Source organism: Alosa pseudoharengus, unplaced genomic scaffold, assembly GCF_046254945.1.
Source record: "Alosa pseudoharengus isolate Yale_2024_CS ecotype anadromous, Long Island Sound unplaced genomic scaffold, YU_APseudo_1.1 YU_APseudo_1.1_scf_3, whole genome shotgun sequence".
In the NCBI taxonomy this organism is placed as follows: domain Eukaryota; kingdom Metazoa; phylum Chordata; class Actinopteri; order Clupeiformes; family Clupeidae; genus Alosa; species Alosa pseudoharengus.
The window spans coordinates 34430832-34455692 of NW_027468718.1; the positions used below are offsets into that span (position 1 = coordinate 34430832).

Sequence of the window (24861 nt, forward strand, 5' to 3'; positions counted from 1 at the left end):
AATGTGATACGGCCTGTGTTATGATGATCTCCCCTCCCCCCTCTGCATCCCATACATACTGGAATGCTGAAGACAAGATGGCCACCTGCTCCAACCCCCACCTCTCCACTCACCCGTCCTCCCTCCGCCACAGCTGTCTGTCTATATGAGTTCATCAGAGATCGCGGCATAGCTGAATGTGAGCAGTGTCAGCCTCGCCTCCATGACACGGCATTCGGCCCGTGAAAAATCAATCACAGAGAGCAGCCATTGCCTTTTCTCAGATCGACCACAGCAGCCTGTCTGTGCTCAAGACAGAAAAGGACTCACACACACATACACACACACACATGCACACCCTGCATCATGGTCTACAAATGCTGTGTTAATTCTCTAAGTGAGTGTGGAGTGAGTGAGGGAGAAAGGGAGTGGAGAGCAGTCGTGCCAAAGAGGGTTGAAGCGGAGCTAGTTAGCAATCAAGTACCTTTGGTTGTACACTTATCAGGGTCATGCATGATCAGGCGTGTGTGCAATCTGATGAATGTTTTCTCTCCTCTCTGGAAGTGTGTGTGTGTGTGTGTGTGTGTGTGTGTGTGTGTGTGTGTGTGTGTGTGTGTGTGTGTGTGTGTGTGTGTGTGTACGGAGACTGCAACAGCTGTGGCCCCACACACCATCTTGAGATGTGGACATTCCAGCCCAGACCGCGGGGGAAACCTCCCCTCAAACAATAAACGGGCGGGTCGATTCCAAAGCCCTCTGTGTGTATACCGTCTCCACAAGCAGTGCCTTCTGGAAGTTTTCAGATTAAACAACAACGCTGCCTGTTTTAAAAGTGTGCTGGACAAATTAAAGCAGTCTATTCCTAATTCACACAAACTCACACTCGTACATAGACACAGACACACACACGCACACACACACACACACACACACGCACACACACACACACACACGCACACACACACGCACACACACACACACACACACGCACACACACACACACACACATACACACACACACACACTCGGCCTCGCCTCGTCTGCCTCCAGAGGGACTGCCCTCTTTGCCTGGTTGTCTGTCTCCCTCCTCAGTCTCCCGCCTCTGTGTGCTCGTCTGCTTCCTGCTCCCCCCACCCCCCACCCCCTGCCCCCCTCCCCTGCATAAATACCCCTCCTCTGAGCAGCGCCAGCAGATCTGCCTTCTGCCTCCGAATCCTCGAGTCGGCCCGAAGGAAAAGCTACAAAATGGTGAGTGATGACGTAGATCAAAAACCGGCACCCGTTCATTCTTGTTTAATTCTCTCTCTCTCTCTCTCTCTCTCTCTCCAGACGAGGGTTCGTTCGTAGAGCTCTCTCTGATAGACAAAAAGCAAACAGAAATTCGAGACTTATGGCTACTGCAGAGAGGTAGAAAAAACAGATTCATAAAACAAAAGTGTGTGTGTGTGTGTGTGAGGGTGCATGTCTATTGTTTTCCTGCTCCTGGTTTTCTGATTGCATTGCGGCGGGTTCCTCTTTCTCGTCTGTGCGGTGGAGAAGGCTGGCGTGTGGTGCAGAGAACCGATGAGCTCAGGCGTCTGTGCAGCTCTTCCTGTTCCATCTGCCGCATTACGAGTGGGCAGGAGATTTGGAGTGGCTGGAGGCTCTCCCCAACCCATCCCTCTCTCTCACCCTCTCTCTTTCTCTCTCCCTCTCTCAATCTCTTTTTCTCTCTCTCCACCCTTTCTCTCTTTTTCTTTTTCTCTCCTGTATCTTTTTCTCATTCCCTTTCTCCTTCTCTTAGTCTCCCCTCCTCTCTCTTGCTACGCTCTATCTGTTTTTCATTATTTCTCTTCCTTCCTCTCTCTCTGTCTCCCTCTCTCTGTCTGTCTCTTAAAACCTGCAGCAGGGAGAGGGCCCACGGACCTGCTGCCAGAGTCTGACACAGATTTCATAGCCAGTTCTCCTCTCCTCTCCTCTCTCCTCTCCTCTCCTCGGCGTTGCAAATTTTGAACAAATCATGGCAGGCAGCCTCCCACCAGCGCCTCTCCGCTCCACCCGGCTAGAGGAGGGAAAGAATTCATAAAAATATGAAACATTCCTCAGCTGCATAAAAAAACAGTGATGCCTGTGTTTGTTGTGTTGTGTACTAATGTATGTCATTGCAAAGTGGATATAAAGAGGTCTTTTGTGGAGGCCATTGGTAGTAAATGCCCTCATGGTTAGGAGAAGACCGGGGCAGCAGAGAGGCTGCATAATGGGGTTTGTGTGTCGCCTGGGAGAGGCGTGGATGAGATATCTCCGACTGCCACACAAAGGAGCGCATGCAGCATGGAGGAGAGGAGAGGAGTAGAGAAGAAGAGAAGGAAGGGAAGGGCAGGAGAAGAGGAGAGAGAGAGGGATGGGGGGTGCAGTCCTCTAGGGAGACTGTCTCCTTCCGCTGCAGTGTGAGGATTCTGTGAAAGGCTGCGTAAATCTCCAGAGTCATAAAAACACACACAACTACTGAGGCCAGGTCACGAGGGGAAGAGGCAGCTCGGGCCAAAATATGTTACACCACTTCCCCAGGCCGCTGTACACACAACTCCACAGTACTGAGAAACAGGGAGGGAAAGAGAGAGAGAGAGCGAGAGAGAGCGAGATGACTATGTGTGTCATGTCGATAGATTTGGTGAAGATTGTGTTCTTGACTCCAGGCGAGACGTTCAGCTGTGACCACAGGGAAGTGCTTGGGCTAGGCCCTGTCATTTTGTCCTCCCCTAAAGGCCCCACCACGTGCTTAGGCGGAAAGAGCGCTAAATTAGTCCCTGATACAGAATTCCATATGTGACTGAGAGGCTGCCACACCCTATTCTCCAACTTAAAAGATCTCTGCAGTGTTATACCGTTCCAGCACAGCGACAAGCATTTGACCTTTAAACAAATACTCATTTTGTTCACTGTTTATGTTTATTGTTTAGCATTTAGCATTTATTAGCAGAACTGCTCATGTATGCATATGATTAGCTTTAGCATCAAAGCTAACGCTTACGTAACCTTTCTCTGTGCAGCGTGAGTGTATTTCTATGCATGTCGGCCAAGCCGGGGCCCAGATGGGAAATGCATGCTGGGAGCTTTACTGTCTGGAGCACGGCATCCAGCCGGATGGTCAGATGCCAAGCGATAAGACCCTCGGAGGTGGAGATGACTCCTTCAATACCTTCTTCAGCGAGACGGGAGCCGGGAAACACGTGCCACGAGCAATCTTTGTAGATCTGGAGCCCACTGTGATTGGTATGACCAACTCATATTTAAGAACAGAAAAGAAAAAGAAACAAAAACAACACAAAACCACAATGATATGTCTCATGACAACTGTTGTTATGGCTGAGCTGAAGGGTATCATATGTTGCTAGAAAAACCAATGCCATGGCTATGAGGAAGGGAACACACATGCTTATAAAAGGTAATTTCAAGAGAAAGGGTGAGCTAAATCAGAAATGCCCTGTCACTCTAGGACTGACTCATAGCTTGGGTTGTACCGTCCACTACCACTAGAGGGCACCACCACAGATAACTCATATTTGCACACAAATGTTTCTTATTGACTCTATGGGGCTGGGCCTGTGCCTGAGTCCATCCTATGAAGGATGTCACAACAGGTTTGACTGGGAAAGACACAACAGACTCACTTTCATCTGAACTGTATATATTTGAGGCACATATCTAATTTTCATTCACAAAAAAAAACATTCAGTGTTTTTCCTATTTACTAGAGACAAGAAGCTGGCAGCTGCAATACATACTACATCAATGGCACAGTACAGCATTGAACAAAGGAATTCTTATTTTTCCTATGAACACTGAACACCTGTGTGTTTTCACCTGTGTTCCTCAGATGAGGTTCGAACGGGCACCTATCGCCAGCTGTTCCACCCTGAGCAACTTATCACTGGAAAAGAGGACGCTGCCAACAACTACGCCCGCGGGCACTACACCATCGGCAAGGAGATCATCGACCTGGTGCTTGACCGGACTCGTAAACTGGTAAGACATACAAAATCTTCAATGAACTTCAGTGTTTTTGTGTTTGTATCAGCTGAAATTAACTGAGGTCATAACCAGTGAGCTGAGCAGAGTGGATTGGTGTCGTTTTATTCTTCCCAAATATGATGTGGTGGGTGATATGCATACTATGGAGTTATAAAAGCCTCCGGGTCATTCTGTGTTTTCAGGCAGACCAGTGCACAGGTCTCCAAGGCTTCCTCATCTTCCACAGCTTTGGTGGGGGCACCGGTTCCGGTTTCACCTCCCTGCTGATGGAGCGTCTCTCCGTCGACTACGGCAAGAAGTCCAAGCTGGAGTTCGCTATTTATCCAGCTCCCCAGGTGTCCACTGCAGTGGTGGAGCCCTACAACTCCATCCTGACCACCCACACCACCCTGGAGCACTCCGACTGTGCCTTCATGGTGGACAACGAAGCCATCTACGACATCTGCCGCAAGAACCTTGACATTGAGCGGCCCAGCTACACCAACCTAAACAGGCTCATTGGCCAGATTGTCTCCTCCATAACGGCCTCCCTCAGGTTTGACGGAGCCCTGAATGTGGACCTGACGGAGTTCCAGACCAACTTAGTGCCCTACCCTCGTATCCACTTCCCTCTGGCCACCTACGCTCCCGTCATCTCTGCTGAGAAGGCCTACCACGAGCAGCTGTCTGTGGCTGACATCACAAACGCCTGCTTTGAACCAGCCAATCAGATGGTGAAGTGTGACCCTCGTCACGGCAAATATATGGCCTGCTGTCTGCTGTACCGTGGCGACGTGGTGCCCAAAGACGTCAATTCTGCCATTGCAACCATCAAGACCAAACGCACCATCCAGTTTGTGGACTGGTGCCCCACTGGCTTCAAGGTGGGCATCAACTACCAGCCCCCCACTGTGGTGCCCGGTGGAGACCTGGCCAAGGTGCAGAGGGCCGTGTGCATGCTGAGCAACACCACCGCCATCGCCGAGGCCTGGGCCCGTCTGGACCACAAGTTCGACCTGATGTACGCCAAGCGCGCCTTCGTGCACTGGTACGTGGGGGAGGGCATGGAGGAGGGCGAGTTCTCCGAGGCCAGAGAAGACATGGCCGCCCTGGAGAAGGATTACGAGGAGGTGGGCACAGACAGCGTGGGTGATGAGGACGAGGAAGGAGAGGAGTACTGAAGAAGCCACATATGATTCCTGCTTTGTCATCCTAAACAGCAGGGATGCCTTAAAAATGCCCATCAGGGGAGCCATTTTGACTTTCATACTACAGATGTTTCTGCATTCCGTGCCCTTGCTTTCCCAGTGTTATTGCAATAAATAATTTGAGCAAATATCAGAGAAGATATAATGTGTGTGTGATTGTCTGTGTCAAGGTAGTTTCGATATGGTTACAACAAAAATATGATTGGCACTCATGAAATGTTCCTTAAATGAAGCATTTAGATCTCTCAAAATATCCAATGTCATTCTTACAGACTACTTTAATAAAACGGGCTAACAGAAACATTGTCCAACACTGTCATAAGCTATTGTCTAACACCATACTGTACAGCTGATATAGCTCATTTTTTTCAAGAATGTAGGCACATGGGTGTGTACCATAGGCCTAATCATTTTGCATACTACAACATGTAACAGTTGGTGCAGCTCATATCCATTTGTCATTTAGCAACAACTGTAGTGGGCAAGATGACACTGATAGTGGCCCTTGGAACAGTAGGCCTAGTGCTCTCATCGTTTATTTATTCCCTTGAAAGATTAGAAATCATTTTATTTGAGTTATTCATTGAGCGGGGGACGAGAGAGATGGCCTCTAAGAAGCATTGTTTTCATTCAAATAAAAAGAGTGGCCGTCTCGAAGTTCACCGACACAGCTGCGTGCGCGTCCGACTTCAGTGCGTGCCTGTTGGTCTAACGGGGCGGAGTTAGTGACGATCCAAATACTGGCATGTTCTAGACGTTCTATTTTTTTCCCTTTGCGTCCCTGCTCAGCTGACTATGACGTTTAGCTACAAGAGCGAACGAGAGAAGGGCGAAGGTTGATAGCCTGCTGCACGGACAGATATAGACGGGTGGGAATCGCCCAACGAAGTAATGACAACGTGCAGGCCGACAACCTCCAGCAGGAGCTGGTCATAGAGAACCGCACAGAGACGGCAGTGCGAGGAGTACTGCGCAGATAAGGAGGTTGTTTACTACAGAACCTCCTCTTTTTATGTAGTGTCGCGCAACACATTCCAGAGACTTTCCGGAATCATTAATTCCCATTTGGAGAGCGGAGGCTGAGAAGCTACCTCCTCGTCTGGCCGCACTTCTAAAAAAGGTAACAGAGCCTCCACGAAAGCAAGATTTGAGTTAGCTAACGTTAGAAGCAAATGGCGTCATGACTCACACACACATACCTGTTTGTAAATAATACGCATGGGATAAATAGTCTGCGAGGAGAGAAGTACTTACAGTTAATTCCCAAAATGGGTGAGAGTGCAAGCGAGTAAGAATCGCAGCTGTTGAGAGCATATGGCCTAAACAAATTGCAAACTTTGCGCTGGAAATAACGCTGCAATTGTGTCCCCGGATTCTAGAGAGCTCGAGGCATGGATAGGCGCGCGGCCAGGCTCGAGGGGAATACCGGGGCTGCTATAATCGGTTCTCCCTTCTATTTGGTACCATAGTGTCAGCGGTCCCGTTATATTGTCACAAACTCACGAACACGCCCCGTTGGCCACAAATACTGCCAGCAAAGTACACACATGCGTTATTACTTGTCAGTAGTAAATTTGATCAATGTGGAATTATTTTATTATAAGGAACCACGCAACCTAATTAAAGGGGTTACACAGCCATGTTTAATTTATGACCACATTAATATTGTGTGTGCCCCCTGGACCTCAGTTGGGGTTTCAGTTGTGAAATGTCTGCTGTAGTTTACTTTCTGTTTCACTGTCTGTTTTATTGCACCAGGTGCACAAAGGTGGGCGAAGACATGGTGGATTACTATGACATTTTGGGAGTGTCAAGAAGTGCCTCTCCAGATGACATCAAGAAAGCGTAAGTCCTTATCAGAGTGTCATAAGAGTGTGATCAGTGTGTGTGTGTGTGTGTGGAGGGGTGCTGTACCCATAACCCCTATAGTAGTAGGCTTCCATGGAGTTGCACCCCCCCCCCCCCCCCCCCACACACACACACACACATCCAGTGTATCTAATGTAGGCCTATAAACAGTATACTGGTGATGAAAGTTATATTCTATATATCTATACTGAAGATGTATAATAAGATAATAAATGTTTGAAATGTACAATCCTCAGTACACACATTAAGTGTTTTTTTTGTCATTAAATGCAGCTATTTAGTAAAACATATGACCACAATGTTCAAATAGCTCTAACAGAAATTGTAGATACCCTTTTGCTTTAAAATTCAGTGATAGCCTTGACAATAAATTACCACCCCCATATTTGTTAGAACAGCAACAGCAAGCATAACTCAGAGCCCAGCAGCACCCTGCTGCGCTGCTAGAGCTAGCTAGGTCTGGGTATGGAGAAAGAGAATGCGGTGAACTTGGCCCAAATCCCTCTGAAACATTGATGAGTCAGCGTTGTCTGTGTGTGTTTTGGAGCCGATGGCCGCAGATCTGCCCTCCCTGGACCAGAGTCAAGTTGTCCAGGTGTCAGGTCTCAGGACACTGCGGGCAGGGCTGGCTGTCTCTTTCTCTCTGTGGGAGGCAGATGATGTTATGACTGTGGGAAGATGTGTTTGTAATGTCCTTGTCAGGCTAAGCATGTGTTAAACAAACACCTTACAAGGTGTATCCTTCTGTGTGCTTATGTCATACATAAGGTGTGTTGAGAATCGTCACCTGTTTACTATAGACTAAGTGCACTGTATAGTGAATAACCACTATATAATGTAGTTATGCACCATATAGCCTAGTGCACTATGTAGTGAATGAGTGAATGTTCAGAACACAGCAATAGCAATCATAAAATTTCGCCACCAGAATCAATAATTTCAGAATTTGGGTTCTCTGATATACTTACAGTAGACCAACTGGCATGACAAAGAATTAGCAATTAGTAGCTCGAGACCAGATATGTTTAATGACATGAGGGACAGTGACACTGAGGTGATTTTACAGTGGTTCTGATGAGTTGTTTACAGTATAAAGAGGAAAAAACGCACGCACATCCCGATCTAATCCTGGGTGCTGTACAAAACACTTACGATGAGAGAGAGGGGAAAAAAGTCCGCAACACCAGTATATGCTCCCAAGTTATAGTTTATTTACCGTGACGTTTCGGGCCAACTCAAGCCCTTCATCAGACGTGAGTCAACAATCCAAAGACACCCATATATGTACAATTAAGTGATCACATGATCACACAGTGGTGTTACACAGGCAAGTAATTATCCAATCACAGCAATAGCCAATACATGTTCAGTAATGCAGTGCATACATACATCCATACACATACATACATTTTCCAGAAACACCTACATACACTATATACAAAAATTACAGGAATCCAACAACTACAAAAAACATGACCTCATTCTCTGTCCACAGGATACACAACGGTCAGATGTCAAAACAGACTGTGCAAAATTGTGCAAAATAGTGCAAGATGTGCAAATTGGCATCCATTGTCAAATGTGCAAATTAGCATGTCGACATTAAACTCATGTTCACTTATAGTAGCTGTCCATAGAATAAGCAAGTATACACAAACCCCATATCACAAATCACCAGCTAGATGTCATACAGACAGTCTGTGCAAAATTGTGCAAATTGGCGTCTATCACCACATTGTGCAAATTAGCATCTCTCATCAGGACTCATCTCATGTTCACTTACAGTACATATCCATAAAAATGTGCAAAATGGCGACTCTTTATCACATTGTGCAAGTTAACGTCTGTATCAGAACTCATGTCATGTTCACTGATAGTACATATCCATAGAACAAGCATGTCTCCACATCTCATATGTCAAACAACAGTCAGCGGTAAGTATACATAAGCTAGATATCAAAACAGTCTGTGCAAAATTGTGCCGCATGGCATATATTATCACATTGTGCAAATTTGCGTCTCTTGTCAGGACTGTGCAACATGGGGCCCATGCTACAGGAAAAGCCTAAGATCGAAGTCCTCATTGAGGCCGCGTGGTGACAGTGTGTCTAATGTATATATCCAATATGCCTCCCTCTTAAGAAGTAATGCATTAACATCCCCTCCCCGACTGGGTGGTTTGATCAGTTCAATTCCTGTATATCTTAAGGACGAGACATTGTGTGAGGCCTGTGTGAAATGAAGTGCTACTGGACTTCTAATGTCATGGAGACGGATATTGGATCTATGTTCAGAGATCCTCGTTTTCAGAGGTCTAGTGGTTTTTCCTATATAAGCCAATCCGCATGGGCATCGTAGCATATAGACAACATTGATGGATGTACTCGTTATAGTGCCTTTTATGTGGTAGGGGTTTGTGTATACTTGCTTATTTTATGGACAGCTACTATAAGTGAACATGAGTTTAATGCCGACATGCTAATTTGCACATTTTGACAATGGATGCCAATTTGCACATTTTGCACTATTTTGCACAAGGTCATGTTTTTTGTAGTTGTTGGATTCCTGTAATTTTTGTATATAGTGTATGTAGGTGTTTCTGGAAAATGTATGTATGTGTATGGATGTATGTATGCACTGCATTACTGAACATGTATTGGCTATTGCTGTGATTGGATAATTACTTGCCTGTGTAACACCACTGTGTGATCATGTGATCACTTAATTGTACATATATGGGTGTCTTTGGATTGTTGACTCACGTCTGATGAAGGGCTTGAGTTGGCCCGAAACGTCACGGTAAATAAACTATAACTTGGGAGCATATACTGGTGTTGCGGACTTTTTCCCCCTCTCTCTCTGATGAGTTGTTTACCAGAACATCATGACACATCCGGAACTTTATACAGTGCACCCATTAAACATTGTGTTTGCTCTGTAGGTATAGGAAGCAGGCCTTGCGATGGCACCCAGACAAGAACCCAGACAGCAAAGAAGAGGCGGAGAGAAAGTTTAAGGAGATCGCTGAGGCCTATGAAGTCCTCTCTGACAGTATGTCACATTTATCATCATCATCACCATCATCATAATTATCATCACCATCATCATCACCATCATCAAACTTTTTATTCTTCCTCTTCTCTTCTTCTTCCTCTTCTTTGTTTTCTTCTGCTGCTGCTGCATCATCTATAATTATGACCTCAGTAACACGTTAGCCATTTTCCTCAGAGTTTAGAACAACTTACAAGTGACAGAAGCAATGAATCTTTTGGAGGGTGATTCTAATTTGCCTCCAATTTTTTTACACAAATGCTTGCCGGCCTTCACAAGGTTACATTCACTTTCAATTTCAATCTGCTGATTAGCTTTGTAGGCTATTGTAATTCTGTGACATTCAAATCTATGGCTCTTGTTACTCTGAAACTGATTATCACATGTTTAAATTATATCAGGTTTCTCTCACCTATGGTCTCTCTCATTGTCGTTCTTTTGCTGCAGGAAGTAAAAGAGAGTCCTATGACACGTATGGTAAAGAGGGAGTACACAGTTCAGGTAAGATGAGCCTGTCGTCTCACCTGTACTCTATGTTCTGGAATCATTTCAGATTTGTGTTTTGCCATTTCTGTTGTGAACTCTTTTGACGTGTTGTTCTAGGATGTGGTCTAGAGCTTGAAATGTTTCTTAAGTCTTTCAAGAGTATGTCAGAATACTCCAATGGGCCATTTGCTGCATACTGTTTTTGTTGCATCACATCAAACCTTTCACACTTTTGACAGTATCTTATCTTAGAATCTATACGGGAGAATACCCAAACAACACTGAGCAGAATGAACCTAGGCTGCTGCTGCTGTTGTTTTTCATCACATTTTTGACTTATTGTCTTGCTTGTCATGTCTCTCTGGCTTAGGCTCTAGTGGGCCATCAACACCTGGAGACTTCCCAGGATTCACCTTCACATTCCGAAGCCCAGACGAGGTCTTCCGAGAGTTCTTCGGAGGCCAGGATCCCTTTGCCGACTTCTTCGGTGAGTGACTGATCAGAGTGCTCTCTGCAGAGAGCAACATTCACGTCCCTTTTTCTAGTAAAAAAACGTTTGTTAGCGCTTTGATGGAAATCAGATCAGCTTCCACTATCAGACAGTTTTTTTACTCTGTTGTGTCAGTTGTATTACTGTGTACAGTCTTAAATTACTGATCCACTGATTTTTTGAACTTTTACTTTTGTAGTTTAACCTTTGGCCCTTGTGGAACAATCCAAATCTATATGTGCTAGAAGGATCTATGAGAGCAAGCTCAGTAGTTACATTACTTCACCAATGTAAAGTTTAACTAACACCCCTGTAAAATAGAGACATATCTCACTATATGGCTCTGCTGTAAACGAACATTTCACTTGAAGAACTATAATCTTAAGGCCCGTGCACACCAGGAACGATAACTATAAAGATAACTATTAGCCGAGCGCCGCTGTTGTTGCAGGCAGCTCACTGTGCCGGGATTAGTGTGTGCTTCACCTCACTGTGTGTTCACTGTGTGCTGAGTGTGTTTCACTAATTCATGGATTGGGATAAATGCAGAGACCAAATTTCCCTCACGGGATCAAAAGAGTATATATACATACTATACTTACTTATAACTGTAACGATAAAGCATCCACACTGACCAACGATAAGGAAAGTATCTTCTCATGTTGATGAATGTGATGGTTAAATTTTGATGGATTTTGAGTGGCTGTCAGCTTTTTATCTCAAAAATAGTTCTCAAAATTGTTCTGAAAGTGATCCACAACAATATTGTTCTTCATGTCTTTATATTTATAGTTTATGTGTGGCCGACGTCATTCATATTAGCTAGAACAATATTTCATTGTCATTATCGTTCTAGTTCTTGGTGTGAACGGCCCTTTACTGTAAAAGTAGTCAAATCTGGATTTCTTCGAACTGTCCATTCTGTTATAGTAAAAAAAGCCATGACTGTGAAAAACGCGATCATCGGCCATACTGGCATAATCGGCAAAATTGCCAATAAGTGCTTCTTGGAGCCAGAGCATGCGTAATTAACAGAGAATTGGCCAGGTTCTGCCCAGAACCGAGTGTGACTGAGTGTATGCTGTCAATGCTTTTACAGTCATTGAAAAACAAAAAGCACTAACTATGTTCTGCATCCTTCCCTTTAGAAACACTAATGAACTAATTCAATTCTGCTGCCCTTTTCTCCTCCTCCAGATGACTTCCCTTTCGGAGGGATGCACCGCGGCTACCACACCCACCACAGGGCAGCCCCCAACCGATTCTTCTCCTTCCCCTCAGCTGGAGGTCAGAACCAATCACCACAGCTCACACATCCAAAGGGCCCAATCACCTGAGACCACACATCCAAATGGCCCAATCACCTGACAACCACCAGAGACCACACATCCAAATGGCCCAACCACCAGAGACCACACATCCAAAGGGCCCAATCACCACAGCTCACACATCCAAAGGGCACAATCACCACAGCTCACACATCCAAAGGGCACAATCACCACAGCTCACACATCCAAAGGGCACAATCACCACAGCTCACACATCCAAAGGGCACAATCACCAGAGAGCACACATCCAACGAGTTGAGAAAGGGAGACTTGTATACAGTTCAACATTCATGAGGCAGGAATGCTTATACTGTTCAAAGTTTAAAACAGTATACAGTATATATTTAAAAGATTCCTTTATTTTTTACATGTGATTATACTTGTATAATCAATTAAGATTGTAAAATTGTTGAGTGTCAGTTAACAATGTTATGTAGTTATTGAGTTATTGTGGTATATGTAATCATATGACATGTTTACGTTATACTTTGAGTTATTTCACTGAGAGTTCAGGTCAGATGAACCTTAATTTAATTATTTCCTGCAATCAACTTCGGTTTTCGCCACTGTCCACCCTATTACTGAGTACACTGACTGGCTATGGAAATGAAAAACATTTATATTTTATTATATTATAATATTTACATATTGTTGTTATAATATTGTTTGTTTGTTTGTTTGTTGTGGTGTAGTGGACTTCACCACCTTCTCGATGGGAGGGATGGGAGGAATGGACATGGGAGGTGGAGGAGTGGGCAACTTCAAATCAGTCTCCACCTCCACCCGCATCGTCAACGGCAAGCGCACCACCACCAGAAAGTATGTTTACACACGCTCAAATGACAAGTGTGTGTGTGGTGCGAGTGTGTGTGTGTGTGTGTGTGTGTCTGTGTGTGTGTGTGAAACGTCTGTGTGTGTGTGTGTGTGTGTGTGTGTGTGTAACATCTGTGTGTGTGTGTGTGTGTGTGTGTGTGTGTGTGTGTGTGTGTGTATGTGTGTGTAAAACGTCTGTGTGTGTGTGTGCACGCGGTGTGTGTGTGTGTGTAAGTGTGTATTGTCTGTGTGTGTGTGCGTACGTGTGTGTGTGTGTGTGTAACGTCTGTGTGTGTGTATGTATCATGTTGTATGTGTAACAACAAATGTACAGCAGTAATCATTACTATGGATGTCTGTAGTCAGTGGTCTAAAACTGTATGCTTCTTGCTATTTTGTAGATGTCACGAGTGCACATCAGTTTATCAGGCAGTGATTTTCATGTCAGTGATGTATATTATCTTCATTTCAAATTATGAAGTAAATATTAGGTGAAGTGTTCATAGTGTTTGTTGTATCCTCTTTAGAGTGTGCTTTCTGAAGTGAAGTTTTTCAGTAGCAAACAGAATGGTTCAGGTGGCATTTAAATGATTCAGTGTTCTCCCTGCTGAGTTATCTCTGGCATTAAACACGCCGGTGTCCTTGTCTCCCAGGATCAGAGAGAACGGTCAGGAGAGGACAGAGATCGAGGAGGACGGGGTCTTAAAAAGCATCCTCATCAACGGTAACTACACTCCTCCACTTCGGTCTGACGTTTCTGCTCCAAACTTTCAACTTCTCATATAAAGTCACAAACTCAGTAACATGTACTGTACATAAATGCAATCTCAGCCAGTGTCCTGGTTGACATTTTGTGAAATAATAATTTTAGCTGTAATGTGGCAGTGTTATATAACACTAGTTTATACATAATGTCATGCAGTAAGTGGGCTGCTCGTAAGAAATGACATTCCATCCACATATTTAATTGTATACACAAACTGAAGTGGGCAGCAGAAGGTCAAATGGTATAAGTGGTGAAGTTGCTGCTTTTCCACTTGAAGAAAGTAACTTATCACAGGGTCTTGCTGCATAATCTTATATTGAGTTCATAATTCATTATGTAAATAGGAAAGGGTTGTGTCTTAACTGGAGCTGTGTTCTATGATTATATGACATTAGGAGTGATTTATAATGCAGTACATATAGAATCCTGCCTCCTTATTCAAATAGTATGTTAGATGATAAACCTGTTATTAGCTCATTTTATCACCCGGAGAGAAGAAATACTCTTTTCTAATTGGCTGGTGGGGTGGCTATTAATTCTGAATAACAGGACACCTATGAAGTAGATCTGGTAAAAAAAAAAGTTTAATCACTATTCCATATCAATGCTTTTGAACGGTTACTATAACAACCAAAGTAGGACGATGGTTGAGCCTAGAAGCAAGCTTTGCAACAATGGAATCAACTGTAAACAAGCTAAATGTCCATGCTATCACTATTATAGGGTCAACGAAAGTTGCACCAGATACTGAACAAGTCGGCTTCTTTTTCAGTGGAACCGCTTGTTTCCTTTGCGTGCTTTAAAGGCATGACTATTGCCTATAGTGGCAATCGGGGTAATAAGTGGGATAACGGCCTTCGAGGTGTCCGGTAATACAGAATTAATGAACTTGGGCGGAGGAACAAGTTCTTTGCCTCTTGCCCTCGTCCATTAATTCCGTATAACAGGACACCTCGGCGGCCGTTATCCCTTACTTAATGCAACCCCAGATGACGGCTCAGTAAGTAGATTATCAATATCAATGCTCACTGAATGGTAAATAACAACCATAGTGAAGGGCAGTTGAGCCTGGAAGCAGACTTTGCAACAATGGAATCAACTGTAAACACGCTAACTGTCCACCTTTATCAATGTCAGGACCAAAGAAAGTTGTACAACAAACTGAACAAGTCGGCTATTTTTTTTTAATCTGAACCACTTGTTTCTTACATTATGTGTGTTGAAGTGTTTATGAAAAAAGTTTCAAGATATGCAAAATAAATCTTTCTTTATGTGTTTCTTAGTATAAGTATAGCAATAAGAGTTTACATCAAACTCTGTGGATCTTTGTCTTAACACAGTACTGTATACTTGAGTAAGGACCCCATTTATTTTTCTCTTTGACCTTTGACCCAACACATTGGTCTGGCTCTGTGTCCCCAGGTGTGGCTGACGAGATGGCTTTGGCCCTTGAGCTGAGTCGTCGCGAGCAAGAGGGCATCACTCCCCCATCGTCCTCCTCCCAGTCGTCGTCAACTGCGACAACCAATCACCATCAGCGCCTGCAGCAGCCCAGCAAGACAAGCCCCGCCCAGCGCTCCTTCAGCTCCGCCCCCTTCTACCACTGCGCTGCCGACGGCGCCGAGGACGAGGACGATGAAGACCTGCAGATGGCGCTGGCGTACAGCCTGTCGGAGATGGAGGCGAAACAGCGGGCCGCCGCCTCTGCCCAGGACTTCATCTCAGGTGGGGGTCAAGGGGTCAAGGCCAAGGGGTCAGGAGGAGGTGGGCTTAAGAAAAAGACAGTGCTTGTCGTGGAGTTGGATAAGGAGGGGAGGGTGGTGGTGGCGGGGCCAGGAACAGGGGGCACCAACACTCCGTCTGGGTCCCCCTCCCCGCCCTCCGGGGCTGTCCAGGTGACGGTGGGGGGGTCGGAGGGGGGTGGGGGTGGAGTTGGTGGTGCCCCCCCAGGCTCCGCGGTGGTGGTGGGGGAGGGGGAGGGGGAGTGGGCGCAGAACGGTGTGCAGGTGAAAAGCCTCAGCCCGCAGAAGAAGAAGAAGTGCAGGTGTGTGGTGTCGTAGGCTGAGATGGGAGCTGCTGAGATCACACCCCACAACCCACCCATCCCCCCCCCCCCCACACTTACACACATACTTACACACACACACACACACACACACACACACACACACACATTTACACACACACACATGCACAGGGCCCACAGACAGAAGTGGTAGATGTTCTATTTTCACTAATGGTTCTGCAACAGAACGGGAGGCACTGCATTGGAACCTTAGAGAAGTGATTGGTTGAGCTTGGCTGGATTTCCTGGCAAGTCTGTGATGCCTATTCGTTAGTTTATTATATAGCAGTAATGTTTCAACCATTGTGACCCCTTCCAAAGATATCTCAAGGCCACAGACAATCATACAAAATAAGTTCATTATCAGTTAGCAACCAGATAGAACTGTGTTGCATTTTGCTTTGGTTTCCAGTGGGATTGTAGCTGTTGACCCTGCTCGGCTGGACACAGATCTAAATAGCATAGCAGTACTATAATACTACAATAAATATTTTTGGAAATATTTTAATTTTCCAAATTATTTTCAAAGCACAAAGATGAATGATATTGCTGGTAGGAGAATGACAAGGAGTTGCATGCCACATGCCTTGTATAATCTTCCTATTCTCCAATTGTATTTTATTTTCTCCTAGTATTAAGTTCCCACAAGAAGCCTTTGCGTTCAAACTGTGATTTTCTTTACACTGTGTCTGGCTTTCTTTTCTTTTTTTGTACTTATGGATGTGTGAAAGACACTGCCAGATTTGACCACTCAATCAATGTAATAAGTTACAGATTACTAGCTACCCTGTTAAAATGTAATAAGTAATGTAACTTATTACTTTTGATTATTTATGATTACTTCTTTTTGCACACTAGAGGCAGCACACATTTAAAAAAGTGAACCAATTAAGAAATACTAGAAATTGGAGCATATATGCCAAATTAATTAAGCCTGTCTAGATAGCGAAAAAAAATAGCACGCAACATTATGAATGTTATATTCCTATATATCCTATATATATTATGAGCTTTATAGTTTCTTTTCTGAAAAGAAACCATTCAGATGTAATCTGTTTAAAGGTAGTTAATGTAATCAATTTAATTACACATTTTTATCAGTAACTAACTGATTACAACTACATTTATTTTGTAATTACGTAACTCTGTTACATAACGTAACTCATTATGGGCCCATTGATTATAGTGGAAACTAGCTAACTGCTGTAGCCTACGCTCAAGTGCAGTGCACACTTCAGTTCAGCCCAGGGCTGAGCATCTGTGCCAATGTGTTGCCGCGTCACTTTGCCCAGGGCTGAGCATCTGTGCCAATGTGTTGCCGCGTCTCTTTGCCTTTGGGTTGGTCTTTGCCAGAGGTGGCCTCGGTGCTGCCACTGATGCCTGTGGTGTGGATAGGGAATGCCACCTGTCTGGTAGTGGTACCACTGCTGCATTATCTAATTTAGGTTGGCAAGCATGGCAGCCGCCGGTGCCAAACCAGGAGCCTTTCCTTTGATAAAGAGTTATAGGAAACTTCTGTTTACATGATTGTGTTCCCAGACTAATGGCTAATTGGGCTGGTAATTATGAATCACTGCAGGTAGTTCAACAGATTAACATTATCTATATACCAGTTCCCTGTTCTCAGGGACAACCAGCAGATGGCAGGTTTTGTGTTTTGACCTGTGTGTTTTGGTCTTTTTGGGAGCTGATTATGCTATAATGTGAAAGAAAGAAAATAATGTTTTCATTGAAGCAATATAAGCCAGTATATAGTTATTTGGACAGAAGAGTATTGTAAAGCCAAATCTAGGGACCTTTCAGAAATACCTATATGTACATCAGTAATAAGATAATTGTAACTGACCTGTTTACTGACAGTGAAGGAAATGTTTTGCAACAGGATACTACAATAAAGGGAATGAACTGTGTGTGTGTGTGTGTGTGTGTGTGTGTGTGTGTGTGTGTGTGTGTGTGTGTGTGTGTGTGTGTGTGTGTGTGTGTGTGTGTGTGTGCACGCCTGTGTGTGTGTGTGTGTGTGTGTGCGCGCACGCCTGTGTGTGTGTGTGTGTTTTGCGTGTTCATGTGTGTGTGTGTCTGTGTATGTGTTTCCTGTTCTTTTGTGCACTACTGTTTTGTTGCCTTGTTGAGATGGTCCGACTGGACACAGCCCATCGGCCTCCTAACAGTGATTGTGTGCGGCTATTTTCGTCCCAGTGCTCGGCTCACTTCTGTGCATGAGGAGTCTTTTCTCGCCTGAGCTGTGCCAGTGGAATATAGTCTGCCAGTCTCTTTTATAGGATGTGGGGAATTTCTCAAGACTGCGATACTATCATTGTTTCCTGTTGGGCCTTAAGAACAGCCTTGTATCTCGGGCCCTTGCTAATAGATGTCAACACTGAAGAATTAAGGAAATTGATTAGGGAAACATTTCTTATTTGCTATAATAATCACAAGCAAAGCAGTTAATCAGTGGTTATGAACACACATTTCAATAACATTTTAAATATGCTTTGAAATATTAAGGGACGTTCACTATGGGCTGCTGGTACTTTATTTTGAAGTTATGTGAAATGAGTTGCTATGTTTTGCTTGGTCATGCTGACATATTTATTCATACAAAAGAAGGATTAGCAATAGCATCAACAGGTACTGTACATGTTGATGCTGTTTTTGTGTTGGTGTGTGTGTGTGTGTGTGTGTGTGAGTGTGTGTGAGATTAGAGGATGCATTGATTACAGACCACTGGTTGTATCAAAAAGTGCCAAATACTTATCAATCAACAATGCTGTGTTGATCTGCCAAGTGTTTTATAAGGAGCCGTGGTGACTATTCTGTGGTGACTGTTCCGTGGTGACTGTTCCATGGTGACTGTTCCTTGGGTCCAGAGCCTTATAGATAGATCTATCTACTGTATAAAGGCCCATTCACACCAAGAGCGATAACGATAACTATAAATAAATATTGTTCTCGTTAATATGAATGACGACGTTCACACATAAACTATAACGATAACGACACGACATTGGGGATCACTTTCAGAGCGATTTTTTTTTACAAAATGCTAATAGCCAATCAGAACCCATCGACTTTTAGCCGTCACATTCATTAACACAAGGAGAGACTTTGTTTATCGTTCAGTGTGAACGCTTTTATCGTTATGGTTATAGTTATCGTTAATGTTATCGTTATCGTTCTTAGTGTGAATGGGCCTTAAGGCTCTGCTTGGGTCCATAGATGGGCTCCATTCTAGTATCTGTAGCCGCGGTGACGCAAAGTAAACAAACAGAGGGAGGTGACTGGTGGGCTTAGGGGAAAACTGGTCAGGAAAAGACCAAGGTGCTTTTTTATTAGCTGTGTAAGCAGGCTGTTAAATACTAAACAATGTATATACGTCATCCATAGTATAACCCACCACACTGATGACATCATACCGACAGTCTCTTGCCACTGCTTCCAGAACTTGTCAGAACCCTTCTCAAGATACGTTAGAACTGTTGACACTCATTGTCACCCGGCTTTAGCAGAGGCAGAAGACATTTATGGTCTCTAATTGACTATTTACATGGGGACTAATGTTATCTGTACACACACTTTTTTTTCTTGAGTCACGTTCAGAAAAGAGGCAAGAGTAACTGCTCAGAAGGATTGCACTGCAAAATGCTGTACACTATTGTAACTTGATATTGATATAAAATGTCTCCTGTTATCGTATATATATTTTGTACTCTCTGAATGTTTTTTTTTTTTGGTTTCTTTTTTATTATTATTTCCAAGGAGATTGTCAAGAGCATAACCTATGCTATGATGACATGTCAACAGGCACAATAAAATCCAGCTCTAACCATGATCAGGTTTGGGATCTACTCTTATTCCAGATGTACAGCACAGAAATCCATCTTTTTTATCTCCAGATAAAATCACTCTCTAAACAGACACATTGATTTCATATAAAGCACACCTAAGACCTTGCACACTGCCTGCCCATCACGATACTAATGTCATCCATCATCACAAAGGTTCTAATCAACAGACGTCATGGGCCCGAACGCAAAAAAATGCAGGAACCAATTATTAACCCTGGCTGAGGTTTCTAAGCTAACATAACCCTTATCAAACCAAATAAGTTATTCATCTAAATGTCATTTTGTTTTGACGTTTGTGGTTGGTGGCGAGGCTGTTCTCTTTTTTTTCTTTTGTAAAATATATAGTGTCAGGTCAGTCCAAGTAAGTGATTTTAAACTTAATTAGTTATTTAGTGTAATACAATCAATAATAAACTATGATGTGCAGGTAATAATAAATGTGCTATGTGAGTAGGCTGCATGTTATTAAGCTAAAACACCATACAGTAGTACAATGAAAATGCATTGTTCTATCAATTAATTAACCAGCTTAGTGAGGATATAGGATGCTATAAGATGATGTCGATATGTGTTTGAGGACATCACCTCTGAGTCAGCACGAGGCTTTTTCTGTTTCCTGCAAAAAGATTTCTTGAAAATACCAGGATGTTAAGTGTTCTCTTCAGACCCAGCTATGTGTGAGCATTAAGCCTACTGGATGCTGCAATTCAGTTTGTGGCTACTCTGTAATTCAGCTTTGGGGCTACTCTGCAATTCAGTTTTGGGGCTACTGTCTGCAATTCAGTTTTGGGGCTACTGTCTGCAATTCAGTTTTGGGGCTACTGTCTGGAATTGTTTTGGGGCTATGTCTGCAGTTCAGTTTGTGGTGGATGCTGATGCCTTAAAGGTACACTATGCAAGATATTTTAACTTTAATACAACTTTATGAAGCCAATTTGATGGTAAATGAACTTGTAATAGGCAAATTGTTCACCTACCATAGCTATACAGCATAGACGTAGTGAGTCGCTACCGAGAAAACTAGCCATGCAACTGCAACATGCAAGAACGGTGGCCGAACAAATCCCGCGAGAATCATGAAACATTACCTTGTTAGTAGATATAACTCTTTGGAGATATTGGAGTTTTTGCCTCTTGTTAATCCTTCACCTCCATAACAAAAACATTTTCAATGTGTACAGGGGGGATAAGTCATGAGAAGTTTGATATTTACAACAGCAGAGTAAAATATACATATATCATGACACTGGAGGGAGCGCTATAGTCGCCAAAAATACCTGAAACTACATAGTGTACCTTTAATGATTTAAAAGGCTAATGAGCTCACTGCATTAGGTCTGATCTGTGGCTCACTCAAGCACTCAGGAAGAAGATGAAGCTGAGCTCACTTTCTTTCTCTTCCTCTCTCTCCCTCTTGCTCTTACTCCCTCAATTTGATTCCTTCTCTCTCTCTGTTTCTCTCTCCCTCTCTTCCCACATTACAGTTCTACCCCTTACTCCTTGCCTGCCCTGCCTCCTGCTTGTGTGTGCCTAACTGTCCAGGCTAGTCTCTGGTCTGTCCAGGCTAATCTCCGGTCTGTCCAGGCTAGTCTCCGGTCTGTCCAGGCTAGTCTCCGGTCTGTCCACACACCCTCCTCTCCACTCAGGCTGTCGCTCATGCTGCTTTCCTCATCTTTCATTCCCCCAAAATACTTTTGCTTAGTTTTCCATGTTCTCCCTTCTTTCTGTATCTGTCTCTTGGTTACCATGTGGTCTACTGATGGGTGGAAACGTCGCTACTGCTATTGTATGCAGCATGTCTTGCTGCACCTTTCAGTGTGTGTGTGTGTGTGTGTGTTTGTTTGTGTGTGTGTGTGTGTTTGTGTGTGTATGTGTGTGTGTGTTTGTGTGTGTTTGTTCTCTCTATTTGTATGTCTCGCTGTTAGGAGGTGGGTTGAATAGGGGTGGTGTATGTATCTATGTCTGTCTGTCTCTGTGTATGTGTGTGTGTGTGTGTGTGTAACTTCCGTTCCTTCCTCATCTGTCTCACTCCTTCTGCTCTTTCAGACTCTGACTTCCAGGCCTTCACAGGCTGACTGCCCACTGCCTGACTCTTGAGGTAATGCCCTGTGCTAAAAAAACAATCAGCCCCCTCTCATCTCTTCATTTTCTTTCTTTGTTTGTTTCTGTCTTTCTTTGTTTCTCTGTCTCTCTTCTCCCCTCTCTCCCCTTCCCTTTCTTATCTCTCCCCCCATCTTCTTTCTCTTCCCCCCTTTCATGTCTCTCTTTCTTTCTCTCTCTCTCACTCTTTCATCCTGTCTTTCTTTTCTCTCATTCTCTTGCTTTCCAGTGTGTGAACCCCTCCTCCCCTCCTCTCATGCTCTGGGGTTAGAGTTGAGTTACTGAATGTTTGACCCCCCCCTCCAGAGCCCTCACAGTCTGCAGAGGAAGAGCCCCCTGTATACAGTATGATCCAAATTTGGCCCTAATCCTGATCTGGCAGATCCGGCACTTGCCACACCTGACCCTGCCCAGATCCTGTGTTAGCTAGAGCTAGGGGCAGGTGTACTCGCTCACTGGGTTAACCCTTAACCAAACATAATACCAGTACATACGCCCTGAATACCATGGTCCAGTGGATAACTCTTGATTGGACTTGGACTGTGCGATATCACAATTTAGCCTACAGGTTATGTCATGTCCCCATTATGATATACTGTATTATACTGTATATCACAATAGCACGATATATCTTCTGCCAATTCAATGACAAATTGTGCATATAAATGAACTAACTAGACTACATTTTTAATTATGTAAAATTTAAAGTCCTATATAAATGATACATAAACATAAAATGTACTCACAAACATCATTATGCAACACTATAATCAATATCACAATATATCACATTCTTATCATGAGGAATTATCACAATATACAATACAATGTGGCACAGCTCTAGAATGGACTAGCCTTGATTAGGTGTTGTGCCAAAGTAAGAGCTGTTTGAGTCAGTTCTAACCTGAAGAGTTCAGAGAACTAGCCTAAAAGCTCTGAGGAGATACACAGAGAAATTAGCTCTCCGAAATAGGTCCATGTAAAGGCGCTTCTACGTGTGGTAGTGGTACCACTATAGCTAGGCTATTCTATTCACACTTCTGCAATACAGGGACATTAAGCTCACTGTTAGCTGCTAAAAATCATATTAGCCCTTAAGATTATTTCTGCGGGTTGTGTTATGAGTGGAGTGGACAGACTTTAAGGCTCACTGGCCGTGAGCCGAGTTCACTAACCCTTGGCTTCCTCCCTGTCTCCAGGTAGCAACTCTGCAGCGCACTACCCTCACTCAACTGGCTTGCCTGCTCATCTCACTCCCTAAACAACAACAACATCAAACAAACAAACTCTACCAAGAATCTACCAAACGAAAATACAACCAAGGTCAATGTGTAGTATGGAGAATGTGCTAAGAAAGAGGATGTCTGTTTTTGTCTGTCTGTCTGTCTGTCTGGGAATGTGTACATAGGCCAAAGAAAGACTGGATTTCCTTGTTAGTTCTATTTTGTAGGCTTTCTAATGTTATAGAATGGAAATGTTATATTTTAAAGAAAGACGTGCATCACCAATAGTTACTGTTATTTATAATATACCATTAAATCACACGTGAAGTGTCTTATCCATACAATGGTCTGACTGGAGCACTACTGACAGAGTATTTTGTTAACGAGAACATGTAAAGGAATCAGAGGTGGATTAGGGCCAGGTAAGGCCCAGGTATGGCTGACCTCTGTTTTTGGAAGTGATTGGAACACCTGGAGTAAAGACATTTCTGAAAATGCAACTGAAGACATTTTTGCTCCTTCTGTCTTTTTGCCATCTTTTATTTGATATCTGAGATTTTCACTAAACTTTAGTTTGGTTTTTAATAATTTAGACAGCCATCCGTAACATTAGCGTTTTCCTTTGTCCACCCCTTAAGCTCACTCGGATGCCTTGTGAGAAATATAACTAATATCAAAAGCTGAGCTGAGTCCCTCATGAAGCTTTCTCTACAAAGAACCTTTTGTCATAGAGAAACAGAACTTTCAAGTGTCAAAGGATTCCTTTCATATTTTCAACAGAAGCCCTCCATCACTGGGCACTATTGATCAAGAAAAGAACCACCATTTCAAACGTGTTATTCAGGATACATCGACAAAAGGGCTTTGTTCGAGTTTTAATGCCATGTGGCCCTAAAGGACTCAAAGCTGACAAAAAAAACACACACACACACAAAGCACACACCCACTGACACAATTACGCAAAAGTGCAACTAGAAACACTAATGTAACATGAATGAATGTAACACACACATATCCACACTTCTTCACAAACTGACTAGCATGGCAGTAAGAAACCTTATGTGAGGGTGTTTTCACACTCGGCCCTTTCAGCTATCAAAACAAGCTCAGCATTGTTTGTGCATGTGTGAAAACCCCAAACAAACTCAGGCCCCTCTTAAACGAACCGAACTGAACCTGTACAAGTCCCTAACAGCTTTGGGTTCACATATAATTAAAACCACACAATTATAGTTCAGTCAAAAAGAACACACACACGCACTAACACACACACACACACTCACTAACACACGCACTAACACACACACACACTAACACACACACACCAACACACATACACACACAAACTCAACCCTTGCAGTTGCATCACTTCACAATTTTAATAGAGAACAAGTTAAAAATATCTTTATATTTTTATAGACGTTTTTTTTTTCTACCTTTGCTACACAGGAAGGAAGGTAAATTGAGAATGAATTATTTACATTGAAATCACAACGCATGATTCTTTGTGTTACAACAATGCACTTGCAAAGACACAAGGGAGGTGACCACAGCAGATGTCTCGGACGGACGGAATGTTCGCTCATTCAGCACGTTGGTGTCAAGTGCGAGTGTTTGGGTGTCTGGACAGTTACATTCATAGAAATCA

General features: G+C 43.6%; 2 protein-coding genes across 5 annotated transcripts; both read left to right on the top strand.

Annotated features, from left to right (window-relative positions):
• Positions 1-1127: 1127 nt before the first annotated feature.
• On the top strand, positions 1128-5315 carry LOC143100714 (tubulin alpha chain). Its single transcript, XM_076264127.1, has 4 exons — positions 1128-1227; positions 3009-3231; positions 3836-3984; positions 4173-5315. Exons 1-4 carry the CDS (start codon positions 1225-1227, stop codon positions 5148-5150), a joined length of 1353 nt encoding a protein of 450 aa, XP_076120242.1. The 5' UTR covers positions 1128-1224; the 3' UTR covers positions 5151-5315.
• Positions 5316-6011: 696 nt separating this feature from the next.
• On the top strand, positions 6012-24329 carry dnajb2 (DnaJ heat shock protein family (Hsp40) member B2). Of its 4 annotated transcripts, XM_076264129.1 has the most exons (12): positions 6012-6297; positions 6936-7022; positions 9988-10097; positions 10545-10598; positions 10954-11070; positions 12271-12360; positions 13094-13220; positions 13868-13938; positions 15403-15705; positions 19802-19878; positions 21937-21988; positions 23190-23325. In XM_076264129.1, exons 2-11 carry the CDS (start codon positions 6958-6960, stop codon positions 21985-21987), a joined length of 1065 nt encoding a protein of 354 aa, XP_076120244.1. In that variant the 5' UTR covers positions 6012-6297; positions 6936-6957; the 3' UTR covers position 21988; positions 23190-23325. The 4 variants fall into 4 exon arrangements, with proteins under 4 accessions (XP_076120244.1, XP_076120243.1, XP_076120246.1 ...); XM_076264128.1 differs by lacking the exon at positions 21937-21988 and having other exon boundaries at positions 23190-24329; XM_076264131.1 differs by lacking the exon at positions 19802-19878.
• The last annotated feature ends 532 nt before the right edge of the window (positions 24330-24861 follow it).